Source organism: Pogona vitticeps, chromosome 11 (assembly GCF_051106095.1).
Source record: "Pogona vitticeps strain Pit_001003342236 chromosome 11, PviZW2.1, whole genome shotgun sequence".
Classification (NCBI taxonomy): Eukaryota; Metazoa; Chordata; class Lepidosauria; order Squamata; family Agamidae; genus Pogona; species Pogona vitticeps.
In genome coordinates, this window is record NC_135793.1 from 26,409,156 (window position 1) to 26,425,110 (window position 15,955).

Sequence of the window (15,955 nt, forward strand, 5' to 3'; positions counted from 1 at the left end):
CGAAATGCACCGCCCCATCACGTCACTGCAACGGGCGCGAGTCTCTGACATCATAGGACTGCGCCGCGGCGAGGCGACGGGAGCGGGACTGTTGCCGCAGGGGCCCCAGCGCGGAGGAAGGTCCGCCTCCGGTGGCGGTAAGGGCGAGGCGGCGCCGATTTCCTTCTGCCTTGGTCGTCGCCGAACGGCCGTTTCCTCGGAGGCTGTGGGGAGGCGGGGGATGCTGGGAGTCGTAGTCCCGGGGAGGAACGGCCGCCGCAAGCCCTCTTAGCCGGGCCCTCCAAGCGGCGGAAGGAGCCCCGGTCGTATGAGGCCGAAGCGGCCGCATGAGAGCCGGCAGACACGCCCGGGGGCTTCCCCGAACCGCCCCACTCCTGGCGGAGCAGCTCCTGGCTCATGAAGGGAAGGAGGGAGGGCGGGCGGGAGCAGCGGCAGAGCCCCCGTTCCCCCGCCTCCCCTCCTCTTCCCCTGGACCCCTGGCAGGCGCTGCCCCACCGCGAGTGGTCCAAGTGTGTGTGTGTGGGGGGAGCGAGAGAGCCGGGGGGGGGCTCCCGTCCGTCCGTCCGTCCGTCCCCGTGTCTTTTGCAGCCAGCCGGAGAGGGAGAGGGGACGATGCGCCGGAGGCTCTTCCTTCCTCCCAGCCCTGGAAGGGGGAACACCCCGAGCGCCCCCCCCGTGTGCAGGCGAGGCCGACTCTGGCTGTTCCCTTTGCCCGATTCCACCCTCGGGTTCTTTTCGGCCCCACTCTGCGGATGTTAAGTTGCCACCAAAGGGCCTTGGCTGAATTTCCCATCGGGTGTGAAGGCACAGCGACCAGGGAGGAGTTTTTTGCTTTTCTTTTCCAGACCCAGAGATCATCGTCATGAGTCAGTTCAACTTTGGTGCCTCAGGAGGCACTGCTGGAGGGGGCTTCAGCTTTGGGACTCCGAAGACAACAGCCAGTGCAGCCCCCACAGGCTTTTCCTTTTCCTCAGCCACTTCTGGAGGGGGCTTCAGTTTCGGCACACCCACCCAAAACCCTGCGAATGCCCAGCCTTCAGGCCTGTTCTCCTTTGCAACTCCAGCCACCTCGGCACAGACCTCTGGCTTCAGTTTTGGTACCCCTGCCACCTCCACAGCTGCTCCTGCTGGAAATGTCTTCACCTTGGGGTAAGGATGGCTTGGTCCCCTCTGGTCCGGCAGCCCTGCTATAATCTGTTCTCAAGAAAGGAAGCTCACTTTAAATTGATCTCTCTCTTTCTTCTTCTTTTTTTCATTAGGGGAAATGTCCCCAAGTTGAACTTGGGAAGTACCGCCACAACACAGGCTGCAGGCATTACGGGAGGCTTTGGGCTGAGCAGCAGTGGACTGGGTGGCACTGCCCCTAGCAGCAGCATGCCCACCAGCCAGTCAGCAGCACCTTCGGGCTTTGTGTTTGGCTCCACCACCACTACCCAACCGGCTACAACTGGTGGTTTCAGCTTCAGTAGTGGGGGAGCAGCACCATCTGCAGCCCCCACCTTCAGCCTTGGCTCAGTGGCAAATGCCTCACAGCAACCACCGGTCGTTGGGTTAACATTTGGAGGCGCTCCTGCTCCCACCAGTGCCACTCCCACCACAACTGCGGCAACACAGCCAGCCACAGTGTTCAGCCTTGGGGCCCAGTCTACAGGTGTGAGGCCACTTCTTGATTAGAAACAGTTCAATTCCTCCCCAGGGGCTGATGAAGAGATAGGATTCTCCTTGTAGACCCTTCACACTCTTGACCAAGCAAGGGCAGAAGCCCGCGGGCTGACCTTCTCTAGATTTTAGCACCTTGATATGTTTTGAGTGGTTGGTGTGGCCAACTATAGGTAGTAAGATAGTACATATAGCTGAAGGGCTGTCCACTTGCCCCAGATGGAAGTGGCTTCATGTCAAACAGGGGTGCGATCCTGAAAGGACACATACAAGTTAGAAGGGGAACAGAATACAGTACAAGGAAGTAACAACAGGTGGTGGACGGTTTCCTTGATTTCTCTTGGTTTTCATTTCAGGCTCAGGCTTTGGGTTGCTAACATCAGCAGCAGCCACCCCCACTGTTTCCACAGGATCTCTGACCCAGGGGCAGGTCTTGCCCTTTGGAGCTAAGCTTGGAGGTAGGTTTCTCAGAGAAGAGCAGGGCTTCTGAGGTATGTAAGCTGGCTAGTTTGTCCATATGGTGGCTACTTCTTCTCTTGTTGGTGTCCCTCCTTCCTGCCTTCCTCTAAACAGCTTCAGAGCATGTAGTCATGGCTGGCCTTTTTCATTGCTTTTTGTCAGTTAAATCTATCAGTCCTCACCTTTCAGCCTGTTTCTTCTATTCTCACTTATCTCCCATTACATACATATTAATCCATGATGGTCCCTTTTGTTTTTGTGTTTTACTTCTATCTCTTACTACTCTCAGCCCACAATGCCTGTATTGCTGCTACTGTCTCGCTGCCACTTCCTTATAATTCTTCCAGCAAACACCTCTTCATTATGGCCTGTTCTTTTGTTTTGAAATCAGTTTTGATATCATTGTTTTTGTCTTGAACATTTTGCATTGGAGTGCAAGTGCAGAAATAATTCTTTTTCTACATCCTTTTCTTCATTAAAAGTACTTCTGGGTCGCTCAATGGTTGAGGCATCTGGCTGCAGAGCCAGAGGTTGGGAGTTCGATTCCCCACTGGACCTCCCTGACAGGGGTTGGATTTCATGACCCATAGGGTCCCTTCCAGCTCCGCAGGTATAAGATAAAATAATAACGATAATTGTAGGCTTTTGTTTCAGGATTAAAGAAAGAGCCCGTGTTGGTCAGTATTTTTATTGGGTTGCTAAAGGGTTAGGGATCTCTAACTGACTTTGGCTGATTGTCAGAACTGTGTTTCTTTCTGCTTCAGCAAAGACAGAGTTTCATGTCTGTAAGTTTCTTTTGTGGACCGGAAGTGAGATGGATACAGAATGTGTGTGTGGTTCCAAGAGTTTCCGCTCATTTTCCAAAGCTTCAGGCTGCGTGTCTGCCTCCTCCCAAAACAGGTACGACTGCTACCTCTACGGCACCTGCAGCCACAACGGCAAATTCCCTTCTTGGCCTCTCGGGACCTACTCTGTTTGCATCCATAGCAAGCTCCTCGGCACCAGCCACCTCCACTCCTGCTAGCCTCTCACGTGAGTGGGGAAGGGGGTGCCCTACGTTTCAGCCTCTGCTGGGGAGGTGGAGGTGAGGAGGGGTAGTTTGGTTTGCCCAAAGGGTCACCTTTCTCTTGCCAGTATTCCAAGTGTCTCTTCTGCTGACTGCTGTTAGCTCAGGGAGTTGTGATCTTCAGGTGCTCTCCCTGAAAATTAAGAAATTTATATGTTTGTGTTTGTTGGGACTCATTTTGCATCCATGTGGCTTATATGGCAAATCTCTGGCAAAGCCAGAACCCTCCGCTTGCCACCCACGAGTCTTTCTTGGTTGCTTCTTCCCACAGTTGGTGCCACTTCCACTGGGACAACGACCTCTGCTGGGACTTTGGGGTTTGGCTCAAAGGTCTCTGGAGCAACAACGATGACGTTGGCTGCTGGCCCCACCATTACTAGTATGGATCAGAAGAAAACATGGCCGGGGGGGGGGGAGGGGGGAAGGGCATGGCAGGAGGGAGTTACCCGGTCCTCGCCAGCCCTTTGAGTGGAACATTCTGGTTGCTACAGTCTCCTACGTGCAATAACACCAAGAGCGCCATAAAACAATTTGGCATAGAAGAATGATTTTATTTTGCGAAATGAGATTTTAGCAGCTTAGTTAAAGCTTTAAAGAGTGGGAAGGGATTGCAGTCTCAGATATTTTCATCCTAAATGGTTCAGAATGCTAAAAGCCAGCATTCTGGATTGTACCATGAAATAAAAACAGAAAACCCATGCAGATGAAATTAAAATGGGGTGGCCTGATCAGCAAAGCCAGCTGCAGGTTACGCTCACTGAGAAATATGTCGCAGGCTGGCAGAGGGGCTCCCTGTCCAGGGCATGGAACCTTCCCAAGTGGAAGCCCACAAGCCTTCCGGTGTCTATAGCATGGATGCCACATGGTCCAGTGTGGGAGTGGGTCCCATTTTCCGCTTGCCCTTCTGGCACCACAGGTGCTTCCCTTCAGATGTGAAGGCGTCCTTCCCTCACAAAAAAGCACAGAGGTTTCTGGGCGGTCTGCCAGTGGTTGCCCTGCATCTGCGTGTTACAGGTAGAGATTCAGGGCCACAGAGGATGTGTACAGCAGCGTAAATCTCAGTGTCCACAACATTCACATAAGTTCTGCCAGGCCGTCTGGATAAGCTTGCTGGATGACATTGCAAGCATGTCATCTCCACCTGCCGGAGCCTGATGGGCAACCTTGAGAGTGTGCCCCCCCCCCCCCCACTTTCCCAAGCTGCTTGCTTGCTCTTCTGCTACCCTTGAGTCAAAGCCTGGGAGTAACCCCTCCTGCGATCCCCACCCAAGGTCCAGGGCTTGGGGAGTTTCTGTTCTGGCTTGCTTTTTGTCACAGATTGATTCTCCCTTCAGGTGCCACCTCTGCGCCCAGTACAGGATTCATCTTGAGCCTAAAGCCACTGGCCACAACAACTACGGCAGTGTCCACATCCTCTGTGGTCACCACATCAGTCACGTAAGTTCTGCCAGGCCACCTGAGTAAGCTTGCTGGGTGGCAAGCATGTCATGCCTTTAAGGGGGCAGCACAGGGCATCCTGCATGTTGGGTAACAAAGTCCCAGAGCAGCAGTAGTGCCATGTACCACCATCGCCCTGGGTTTCCCTGTGGCTTGGACTCTTTTCTGGTGGGAAGCCGGGACTCCTTTCATGTGCCTGCCTTTTGCTGCCTTCCCTGCAGGGCTCCCCCTGTGATGACCTACGCTCAGCTGGAGAGTCTGATTAACAAATGGAGCTTGGAGCTGGAAGACCAGGAGAAGCACTTCCTCCAGCAAGCCACCCAAGTCAATGCCTGGGACAGGACACTGATCGAGAACGGCGAGAAGGTATGCAACTGGGCCCCTTACCAGGCTCTTAGTGGCACACCACCAGCAGCAACTGGTTGCAGTCCTTGGCAAACCAAGCAGTACGGGAAGCTTCTGCAGTGGGAGCAGAAGGCCCAGAGTATCAACCACATCAGCCTCTTCAGCTGATGGGCTTCCTTTAACCAGCTTTTAGCCAAAAATTTCCATGTTGTTTAAGAAACAAGCAGGGGAGCTTCTCTTCTCTCCCCCTCCCCCTCCAATTATGCTGGTTCTGATGGTATGATCAGTTTGTTGCTGAGCAGTGGGTGGTTCAGGAGAGAAGGTGGGAAGGACAGTCTTACACAGCTCATAGTTAAACTGTGGAATTCCCTGCCACAAGAAGCCATGACTGCTTAGACAGCTCTAAGAGTGGATTAGAAAGGAGCAAGACTATGGATGGCTGCTTGTTGGTAGGGCTGAGCTTTCCCCCACTTTCAGAGGCAGGGTCCTTTTGTAGTCCTGGGGAGAATACTTGGGGATGGTGCTACTCTACTCCAGTCCCATGTGTAGGCTTCCCTCCAGAGGAAGCAGCCTCCTTCCCGCCACCTCATGGCTGCAGGAAGAAGGCGACTATACTAGGAAGGCTTTTGCTCCGCTCCTCCTCCCCGGGGGGCTCCCTGGGTGTCCTGTGTTCTCAGGCTACTAATGCTGGCTGCCGTGTCTGTCTTCTGTTGCAATTCTCTTCCTTTTCCACCGTGAAAAGGATAGTGTGAAGGCCAGGCCAGCAAACCTTGTCTTTGTCTTGCAGATTACGTCTTTGCACAGAGAAGTGGAGAAAGTGAAGCTGGATCAGAAGAGGTAGGCAGCGCTTAAAATGTGTGGAAGACAGGAAATGCTGGTCACTGACCAATGTCCTTGCACGGTTAAGGGTTTTCTCTCTCTCTTTCTCTTTCACCCTGCCCCCCCCCATACTCCTGCCCTGCCCTCCTCTAAAGCAAGTCTAGGAAACAGGCAGCCTGAATGCCCTCTTGACTTCTCCTCCTTGTAGCCGTGACTACTCAGAGGCTTCACTGAGCAGACGCTGAGGGAGAGTAAATGCAATGTATAGACTGGGTTGAGAGAGGGGCCATTTCCTGCGTCTGGATTAGGTCCTGCCTCCTATCACTTAGTTCTCCACCTCTCAAGCTGCTGCAGCCCCAGTTTCCTCCTCTGAAATACAGTTCTCACTTTGAGGGACACCAGAGGACGTGTGAAAGATTTGGGGGATGGGGACCCACAGCCTTTTGGTTCCCTTTGTCTGTGACCCTCAGCCCTGCTGGTTGGGCTGATCAACTTATAAAGTCTAGCAAAGGGCGGAGGGCCAGTGGCTTCCAGCCCCTTCCTAGAGGAGATGCGGAAGCTTTTCCTTCAAGGAAAGGACTGAAGGCCACAAAGGGGTAATGGGAGCTTGTTGAGCTGATGTAGTGGAAAGGGCCAGCTTAGCTCTCCTGTGGGGCTGGCGGGATTTCAGAGCTTTTTGAAATAATCTGGCCCTCTGCTTGCCTCACTGATGCCCTGGCTTAAACACTGGGTCAGAGACCACCTCTCCTTTGAGGCAGCCTCTTTCCACCTTGGGAGGGCCAGTCTCTTCGGGTGAGCACTGGAAGGAGGAATCCTCAGCTGCTTTGGCAGATTGTGGTGCGATCTCTGGGTAGAGGACCTCTGTGGCCCTCTCAGCTTGTGCCTGAGGTGGAGAGTAGGAATTAACCTGTGCACACACGGGCCTGTGTGCCTGCTGTTCTTAGGGTGGCTTGTCCTCGCTCCTCCCTTCCCTGGGCTTGTGTCACACAGCTTGTGCTGGGGCTTCTGAGCCATGTCTGGCTAGGAAGGATCGGGCACCCCTGAGTCTTCCCTCTCCTTTTCCTCCTCTGTAATTAGTCATCTCCTGCCTTCCTTCCTCTGCAGACTGGACCAGGAACTGGATTTTATCTTGTCCCAGCAAAAGGAGCTTGAAGACCTGTTGATCCCCCTCGAGGAGTCTGTGAAGGAGCAGAGTGGCACCATCTATCTGCAGCATGCGGACGAGGAGCGGGAGAAGACGTACGTCAGTGCCTGGCTGTGGAAGGGCGGACTGGGGAGGGCCCTTCTGACCCAGCTTTGGAGCCTAGAAAAATCTTACTGGCTGGTGCTCTCTTGTTCTGAAGGGAAGGCCTTGCCTGATGGAAGCCCAGCCAGACCTCAGCAGTTTGGAAGTGGCGTTCTGGGTATGGGGGGGGGGGGCAGGTGTTTCCTCTTCACCTTGGTAAAAGGAGGGGGATGTGTGGGTCCTTCTGCTCAAGGCAGGACTACGCCCCACTTCTGTGGGAGAGACTCTTGCTGGTGGGCAGGCAGACCGGCAACTGCTCGGAGTCTTCTGTTTGATATGTTCTTAGCTTTGGCAGAGAGGGCTGAGCAGTCCTAGACTGGCATTCTCCCTGTGCTATGCTGTAGGTACAAGCTGGCAGAGAACATTGATGCTCAGCTGAAGCGCATGGCACAAGATCTGAAAGACATAATTGAGCACCTGAATACCTCTGGGGGCCCTGCGGACACGAGCGATCCAGTGAGTAAACGTTCAGTGGGCTGGGCAGAGCAGGGGAGGGACCCCGGCAGCTGCAGAGAGGGGCACTGCGGAGGAGCAGAGAGCCGCTGCTGCCTGCTTGCAAGAGCCATCTCTGCCCTCTGGCTTCCCAGGGCCTGGTCTCAGATAATGCTGGAGTCTTTCTGGCTGTGAGCAGACCCGAGCTGCCTTTTGATGTGATTTGACTGTTCTCTGGAGGAAACAAACCTGCTCCCACTGAGGAGTGGCTGTTGAGTACGGAGCTGAGCGCTGGGTGTCTGCAAGGAGAGGGGAATACCTCCCCAGGTGTGACCACACAATCTCTGTTCCTCTCATAGCTCCAGCAGATCTGCAAAATCCTAAATGCGCACATGGATTCTCTCCAGTGGATCGATCAGAATTCAGGTATTCAGTCCTTTTTGGCCTCTTTGGAAACTACAGTTCCTCTGTTGGCTTGTGAGCTTCTCACCTTTGAGCCCGGTTGCTTTGTCGCAGAGAGGGAAGGGGTTGCCTTGGTGGTGGAGAGATTTGAACCCAGTTCTGATGTCTAAGGCCACCCCGTTTAACCAGACAACAGCCATTTTGTGTGTGCAAGGTCTGGAGCTTGGAGGACATGAGGGTCCCTCCACTACTTGAGGACATCCTGGCCTGTCCTTTAAGGCCAAGCGGGACAAGTGCTTGTAAAGCCAACACCACAGTCGCTGGAGGGGCTTCTCGTTTGCACATTATGGGTCCCAGTCCCTTAGAGCCCAGAATGCCCTGTTCCCTGGTCAGCGTCTCGTCCTCCCTCGCCCTGGCCACAAACTGCAGGCAGCCGGCTACTGGGGTGTGTCAGCGAGCGGCTCTGTGCAGCTCTGGGCCGTGGTGGTCCTCGGTCCCCTTCAGGGATGCAGAGTTCCTCCAGCCCAGCTTCCAGGGAAAGGGCCCCACTACATGTGAAGGTGCTGTGTGTGCATGTCTGTGTACGGATGCACAAGCGCAGCTGTGGCCCTGCAGAGGCTCTCTTGCGAAACCTTCCCTCGCCAGAGCTAGATGCCTTTTGCTACCCACGGTCTGATCTCCTTCTCATCCTCTGTTTGCCTCCAGCGCTGCTGCAGAGGAAGGTGGAGGAGGTGACGAAGGTGTGTGAGAGTCGCCGCAAAGAGCAGGAACGCAGCTTCCGGATCACTTTTGACTGAGGAGAGCAGAAAATATGTTGCCCCTTCCCCTCCCTTCCCCCCCCCCCCGGATGTGCACGTGTGGAGATGTATGCTAGAAGCTGAGACATCTTGCCTCCTTTTGTATCGTATAATAAAAGTCTTTTCTACCCATCGCGAAGGGCCGGTGTCTCTCCCTCTTCCCCCCTCCCTGCCTTGTGGTCACAGTCACCTGCTAGCCAAGAGTTCTTTCCTCCTTCCACCTTTCTCGGCACTAATGTTTCCTGGGGATGGGATTCCCATAATTCTAGGACTTGAACACTCCCATTCCCAGGCAGGCTTCTCGGACTGGGAGAAGAGAAACCCAGGAGGCAAAGAAGATGTTGTTTGACTTCCATGTTGTGCTTTTATCCACATGTCTCAGCTGGGAAGCCAAAGGGTGTGCTTGCTTGATTCTTGCCACTTCCTGGGAATCAACTCAGAAAAAGGTCCATGGGGGGGGGAGGGCCTTACCCATCTAACTTAGTAGGAGTAGCCTCTCGCCAAACTCTCCTCCCACGGAGCTGGGAGGAAACTCCCAGGAAGCAGTGAGATAGAAGGGGAGTTCCCTCCTTTCCAGCCGCATCAGATGGAGTGAAGCAGACGGTGATGGCAGAAAGACCCCTCTTGGCCTTCTCTTCTCCCAGTCCCTGGAGCCTGCCTGCTTGCGGGGTTATTCTAAAATGTAACGACCTTGTCATTACAAAAATCCCATCCCTGGGATCTTGACAGGCTCCTCGGTTCCTGCGTGTTGAACCTAATGGTGCTTGAGAAACCTCACCAAAGGCCCTGCCGGGCAAAGGTGTGGCTGAGGAGGGCTTGCAAGCTGTAATGACACCCAGCAGTGTCTGCTGTCAGCTACTAAGGCCAATTGCAAACGGTAAAGAATGTCCCACCTGTAGAGGTCTGAACAGAGTCTTTCTTGGCCATCAATTGCCTGCCTGCCCCGAGCCCCACCTGCCCCAAGATTGGGCACCTGCAGACTGGGAGCTGTGGCTGGATTGTTGGGGGGGAAGGGGGTTGAAGAAGCATCTGGTCCTTTCCTTGGTGTATGGATACCTTGGGTTTGCTCCCCACAGTCAGTAATCAAAACAGGGCTGAACTTGGGAGACCCATGTTTGAGTGCTGGTGTGGGCTTACTTTGGAGTCTCTTTGGATAGGCCCACCTTGCAAGGTTGTTGTAAGGATAAAGTAGGGAGGGTCGTGGCCTCCAGCCCAGCAAAGGGAAAGCAGAATATAAATCTGCAGGGAAAGTAGAGGTTGCAGGGCCACTGGGTGTCCCTGCCTCAGAATCCATCCCGTTAGCTAAAGAGAGCCCCCGCCCCTGGCAGCTGAAAAGGGGAGCCTCGTCCTCCTGTCCCGGGCGGGAGGGGGGGTTCAGCCGCCTTCTGCCCCCCTGGTTTCTCTTTGAGACTACCGCTGCCAGAAGCCTTTGCCAGCAGGGCGAGTGGCCAGGGCTTCTGGGAGTTGGAGTCCGGTGGAAAGGCGGCTGGCGGCACTCCTGAGATTTCTCCGCGGGGTCCCAAAGTCCGCCGTTTCCCTCGAAGGCCGGAAGGAGCGGAGGAAGGAAGCGCCGTTTCTGCCCCCCCTTTCGGAGTTCACGGGGCGGTCCCCGTCGCACTACAACTCCCGGCGGCCTCTGGGGCGCTGCCGCGCGGTGCATGCCGGGAGAGAGGCCCGAGACAGACAGACTCAGCCATGAGGAGGTCGGTGGAGGGGGGAGGGGGCGGCGAGCGCTTGGTCTTCCCACCCACCCCTCCCTTAATGGGCCGGGGGGGGGCGGCGGCGGCTTCCCGGAGGTTTTGCGGCGGGAGGCGAGGGGGGGAGGAGGCGAGGGCGCTCCTGCTCTCTTCACTCCAGCGGGCGGTGGATTCTGGGAGCTGGAGTCCAAGGGTCCCCCCCTTCCTGCCCCCATGGGGAGCCGGGGGGGAGTGAGGGTCTCCCTTCAGCCCCCCCCCCAGAAGGAGCAGGGGCTCCTCTTGACAGCCTCTCTCTTCTTACTCCCCCCCCCGCCCCGTAAGTTCATAAATGCGGGGGAGGGGGGGACACAAATAAGAAACCCAGGAGGAGGAGGAGGAGGAGGAGGGGGGGGGGCTTTTGTCGGGGCCGATTTATTTGTTTGAAATGTCTTTAACCTGCTTTTCTCCTTTAAAAGGACCTCAGGTGCCTTGCATCATTTAAGGTAGTGGTCCCCAACCTTGGGCCTCCAGATGTTCTTGGACTACAACTCCCAGAAGCCTTCACCACCACCACCCCTGCTGGCCAGGATTTCTGGGAGTTGAAGTCCAAGAACATCTGGAGGCCCAAGGTTGGGGACCACTGATTAAGGGATTAAGAAAAAACACCCCAGTATACTGTAGATCGTCACCCATTAGGGGCCAAAATGTTGCAACCACGTTGGCCCTATAGAGCCCCTCTGGAAGCACCCCCTCCTTCCCCCCCCCCCGTCTCATGGCTACCCCACCCCAGCCTTTCTGGGACTGCCTCAAGGCTTTAAATGAATGGGGCAGCAGCCGGGGCGGGGGGGGGGGGAGAGGACGCCCTGGAGCTTTGACCCCATAAGCCCTGGTTGCCCTGGGCAAGCCCTGTGAGGCCCCTTCCCTGCAGGAACCTCTGCTTGCGCCCCATGCTTTCCCCAAAGGCGGAGGGGCAGGCCCGGCCGGACACGGGTGCTACTCCTTGCCCTCTGCCCGCAGGGTCAGCGGCTCGGGCCCCGGGGAGGACCACCTCCTGGAGGACCTGGAGACCGAGGGAGAGCGGCAGCTCAAGACCCTCCTGCAGCACCAGCTGGACACCTCCGCCTCCCTGGAGCAGTGAGTGCGGAGGGAGGGAGGGAGAGGAGCCCCCCCGCCCCCATCCCCGGTCAGGGCTCCCTCAGGCCATGGGGGGAGACCAAACCGAAGGGAGGCTGCGAAAGGGAGAAGGAAGCGCAGGGGCACCTCTGGGAAGGAAGGCCGGCCCTGGTGACCCAGCTGCTCCCTCTGGGTCTGAGAAATCACACCCGCCCCAGGCTGAAATGGGAGGGGGGGAGAGAAATGGGGCAAAATCTAACTCCCTCTTCCCTGGTTTGCTCTCCTGAGAGGTCTCTTTAAGTCCAAATTGAAATCAGGGGTGGTGTGTGTAGACTTGGGGGGGGGAGTGTGGGATTCCCGGGGAAGCATCCCCCCCCCGCCGCCCGTCCCATTCCAGGCTGGTGTTCCGTCCCTGCAGTTGATCTCGGGCTCTGGCCGTGGTCCTGTGCCCTTGCTGGACGGCCTGGCCCAGGGGACGGCTGCCCTTGGGCCGCCACCTTTGTTCCGGCCACTTCCCTGACGCTGCTTTGCCCAGCAGGTGCCTGTCCAAACGCCGCCGCTTTGCCCCTGCGGCGCTTTACAAGCCCTTTGGGGAAGAGGCCGCCGGGACTCACAGCTTGCTTCAGTTCCAGGCTTTGCAGGAGAGCAGCCAGGAGACGGCCTCCTTGCGGGAGCTTGGCCTCTCGGAGGCCGAGATCCACCTCTGGAAGAATCGCGTGTCAGCGGGCAAGGTAGGAGGGCAAGGGCTGCTGCCCCTCTGTGACCCAGTTCTGGAGATTTGGGGGTGGGAGGCTCTAGGTAGCTCGGGGGGTGGGTGGCAGAGGGGGAGCAGGCCTTGAGGGTTCTCTGGTGAGGCAGCCCCTGCTGGCCCGGGGGATCTCCTGGCCTTCTCATCTGGGGGCCAAGCTGCGCCATTTCTTTGGCAGGGCCCTCCCAGTGCTGGCCCTTAGGGTGGTGTTGGTGGGGCGTCTCTCTGCCCTGGCCTTTTGCCTGGAGGAGCAGCCCTGCATGCGCAGAGAGCAGCCTCCCTCCCGGGGGGATGTGTGCGTGCGTCTTGAATGAGCCAGCTTCCTGAGAGCTCAGCCTGGACCAGGTCAGTCTGCTGTGAGCAGAGTTTGCTTTCCAAACCCCAGAGCGCCCCCCCCCCCCAAGAAACAGAGGGCAGGTTGCTCTCCACAGTTATCGATCCACCTGGTGCTTTGGACACAGGATGTGGCAGGGCTTGGCGATGGGGGTGGGGAGCCGCTGCCGTTGAGAGCCTCCTTCCTCCGGGGGAGTGGGGTGGGGGGTGGAGAGGGTCCATGACGGTCACCTTCCCCCAGGGTTCCGGGCTCGGTGCAGCCCCTGAAGCTGCGCAGGCCAGGATCCAGGCCATCCAGGAGAAGATTGCTGAGCGCCAGCGGATCCTCTCCCTGCCCCAGCGCTTTGCAGGCAGCAAGCAGCTGAGCCGGCGCGAGATGGAGATTGAGAACTCCCTCTTCCAGGGCACAGATCGCCACTCCTTTCTCAGGATGCTCTACTACCAAGGTGTGTGCATCGGGGGGGGCGGGGGGCGGGCAGAGGGGTTCCTGCTGAGCCCCTGGAGTCCCAGGCAGGTAAGGCTGCAGGATCCCTGAGGGTGCTGCTGCCCCAGTGGGAGGGTGCGTGATCCACTGTGATCTCTGGTGCTTCTCTCGTGGCCCAGATGAGACCGGACAGACTGCAACCTGTAAGGAAGGTCCCCTGGCTCAGCTGGAGACTGTCTATCAAGAGCTGCTCGGACAGCCCTCGGCGGAGCCCCTCCAACCCCCCCAGGATGAGCCCCCTGGCCCCACGGGCTCTGTGCCCCCCAGGGGCCCTCTAGCGGCTCAGGACTCCGTCCCACCCCAGGAGTCGGGGATGATCACCGTGAGGGAGGCAGTGGCGTTGGTGCCGGAGGAGGAGATTGTCAGGAACCGCCTCTCAGTGGACGAAATCCGCAGGATGCCCCGGTTTTCCTCTTACGCCCCTGGGGAGCCGAGTGAGGTAACTGCCGTTCCTCCTCCCAGCCTCTCCAGGAACTGGAGTCCAGACTTGCTCACTGGTCACCGGGGGGGGGGAGAGGGGGAGCAGGGAAGGTGAAGGTGTAGCGGTGGGGCTCTGGGCATAGGCTGCCGGGGGGGGGGCGGGGGGGCTCCTGCCACAGAGGGCGATGGAAACGGGCACCAGCCGCAGGGTCGTTTCATCTCACCCTGGTTCCTCCCTGGTGCCCTTCCTCGCACTCCCACTTTGCATAGTTCCCTCAGGGAGTAGTGGCTCCTTTGGGGAAACCGTGGACCAGGTCCCGGTGGCCGTCAGTGGGGTGGGGTGGGGTGGGGTGGGGGTGGGAGGACTGTCTGACTAGAGAGGCAGAGGGGAGCAGCGTGGCCCGTGCCTGGAAACGTTGCCTGTCGTCGCCAGGCGGGCCCTCAGGCTGCTTTTCCTCCTTGCCCTGCCTGTGACTGTTTGCCTCTTCTTGTGGGGGAAACCAGGTGCTTTACTTGAAGAACCTCAGCCGCCACGTGACCGTCAGGGACCTCCTGTCCTTGTTTGCCCGGTTCCAGGAGAGAGACGGTCCCCCGATCCGCTTTCGCCTGCTCAGTGGGCGCATGAGAGGCCAGGCCTTCGTGACCTTCCCCAGTGAGTGCTCTGCCTCTGAGGTCTCTGGTCGGAGCAGCTGCGCAGACAGAGAAGGGCAGCCCGCGGCCTTCCTGCCTTCGGGGTGGGGGGTGGGGGTGGGGTGCAGAGTTTGAAGGGCCAAATGTGCCCCCGGGGCCCCTTTTCCCTGAACGTCTCTCCCGGCCCAGCTGAATGGCCAATGCTGAGCCCTTCTTCTCTCGGCTTGCTTTCAGGCACCTCCACGGCAGAGGCAGCCTTGCAGCTGGCCAACGGCTTCAGCCTCCTGGGGAGACCCCTTGTCATTGAGTTTGGAAGAAAGAAGACCCAGGCGGCTGGCACCCCTTCAGAGACGGCCCCCGGTCCTCAGAATCCCCCGGCTTCCTGAGGAGCGGGTGGCCTTCCATGCATTTTACAGTGTTTTACTCTTCTCAGTCTGCTGTGAGGGGCCAAGAGGGACATCATCTCCCAGTTCTGCGAGAGGGGAATAGAGAACGTGCGCGTACGCGTGCGAGAGAGAGAGAGAATGGATGGGGCTTGCAATGGCCTGGCCGGAGCGTGGACGGAGAAGGTTGCTGGCTCCTGGCGGGGGCTTTGCTGGCCGTTGCCCCCATGCCCTTTGCCCCTCACGACTGGAACCCCTTGGAAAGAAGGTTTCCATCCTCGAGTTGCAGTTGCAGATGAACTGAACCCAGGCTCTTGGAGGGGGGCATCCCTTAGTGTTTGGGGGGGGCACTGTTCTTGAAAGAGTGACCGACGTGGGCTTTCCCCCACCCCACCCCCAGCACAGGCCTGGGCCCCTGCCCTGAAGGGAGGCTGCCTGGGGCCCGGGGTGGGCCGGAGGGATGGCGAGGCAGGCAGTGAGCAGCAGGGGGTGGGAGCAAATCTGATTAAAGCGGGAGCCTGCCAGCACTGCCTCCACTTTCCTTTTTTAACTTCAGCCATTAAACTTCCCTCTTGGTCCGGGAGAGGGAACGGCGAGCGCCTGATTAAGGGATTGCGAAGCTGTTGGGTTTAATTACAGCTGTGGCTTGTGATGGTGCTCTCCTCCTGTGAACTCTGAGGAGGGACGCGAGGTCAGCTGGGGCTTTGAGGGCCGGTTCCGAGGGGAGCTCCTTTTCTCTTGCAGCCTGTCTCTGGAGGTGGGGGGGGGGCTCTTGAAAGAGGCAGAAAAGGAACTGCTTTTTCCTGTGTTGGGGGGCAGCCGTAGCAGCCGAGAAGGAAGACCCCACAGGGCCTGTAAAGCCAGGCTAAGTGTCACAGGAGGGGGGGGCTTTGGTATCACCCTCTGCCCCCTGCGCGGTCATGCTCGTCCAGGGTGCTAGCCAGACCTCCCTCCCCCCCCCAAAAAGAGCACTCCTGGAGAAGTGGCCCAAGGGGTGCTGGGGGGGGGCTTCCTCCCTGTGGTGGCTCCAGGGCTGAGGGGGTTAGGGCTGCAGTTCTGCCCGGAGCATCTCTGGTCCGTTCCCTGGCTCTGTCCTAAAAGCAGCTGCTCTTCTGCAGGAAGCACAGGGTGTGTTTTGTGTGCAGGAAGGGCCAAAGAGCCCACTGCCAAAGCCGCTGCCACCACTACCCCTCCCGACCTGAGAAGTGAAAGGCCAAGCAGTGCCTCTACAGCACCCTCCAGTCCAACAACAGCCTCTGTGTCTGTCTGTGTGTGTGTGTGTGTGTGTGTGTGCTTGCAGTGCATGCACTTTCCACAGGGGGGAGCTCCTTTCCCATCGAGTGGAGGAAGGTACCTTGGACAGCAGCCTCCTACATCTGCCAGGGGGAGGGGGGGCTGCCGCCTGTTCCCCTGAAGAGCAGAGCCTGCACCCTGGGCTGTGGTGCCTCCTGCCCCTTCCTCCAGCCC

The 15,955-nt window shown here is 57.8% G+C and overlaps 2 protein-coding genes across 3 annotated transcripts; both read left to right on the forward strand.

Annotated features, from left to right (window-relative positions):
• The first annotated feature begins 1 nt into the window (after position 1).
• On the forward strand, positions 2-8,835 carry NUP62CL (nucleoporin 62 C-terminal like). 2 transcript variants are annotated; one of them, XM_020795867.3, is made up of 13 exons: positions 2-137; positions 846-1,149; positions 1,260-1,651; positions 2,016-2,117; positions 3,019-3,150; positions 3,456-3,563; positions 4,519-4,621; positions 4,843-4,987; positions 5,754-5,803; positions 6,890-7,024; positions 7,415-7,526; positions 7,862-7,928; positions 8,610-8,835. In XM_020795867.3, the coding sequence occupies exons 1-13, from the start codon at positions 5-7 to the stop codon at positions 8,699-8,701; spliced, it is 1,875 nt and encodes a 624-aa protein (XP_020651526.3). In that variant the 5' UTR covers positions 2-4; the 3' UTR covers positions 8,702-8,835. The 2 variants fall into 2 exon arrangements, with proteins under 2 accessions (XP_020651526.3, XP_078236941.1); XM_078380815.1 differs by having other exon boundaries at positions 45-143.
• A 1,421-nt stretch (positions 8,836-10,256) lies between these two features.
• On the forward strand, positions 10,257-15,012 carry RBM41 (RNA binding motif protein 41). Its single transcript, XM_072981101.2, has 7 exons — positions 10,257-10,404; positions 11,395-11,511; positions 12,029-12,221; positions 12,813-13,017; positions 13,175-13,494; positions 13,980-14,127; positions 14,340-15,012. Exons 1-7 carry the CDS (start codon positions 10,397-10,399, stop codon positions 14,489-14,491), a joined length of 1,143 nt encoding a protein of 380 aa, XP_072837202.2. The 5' UTR covers positions 10,257-10,396; the 3' UTR covers positions 14,492-15,012.
• The last annotated feature ends 943 nt before the right edge of the window (positions 15,013-15,955 follow it).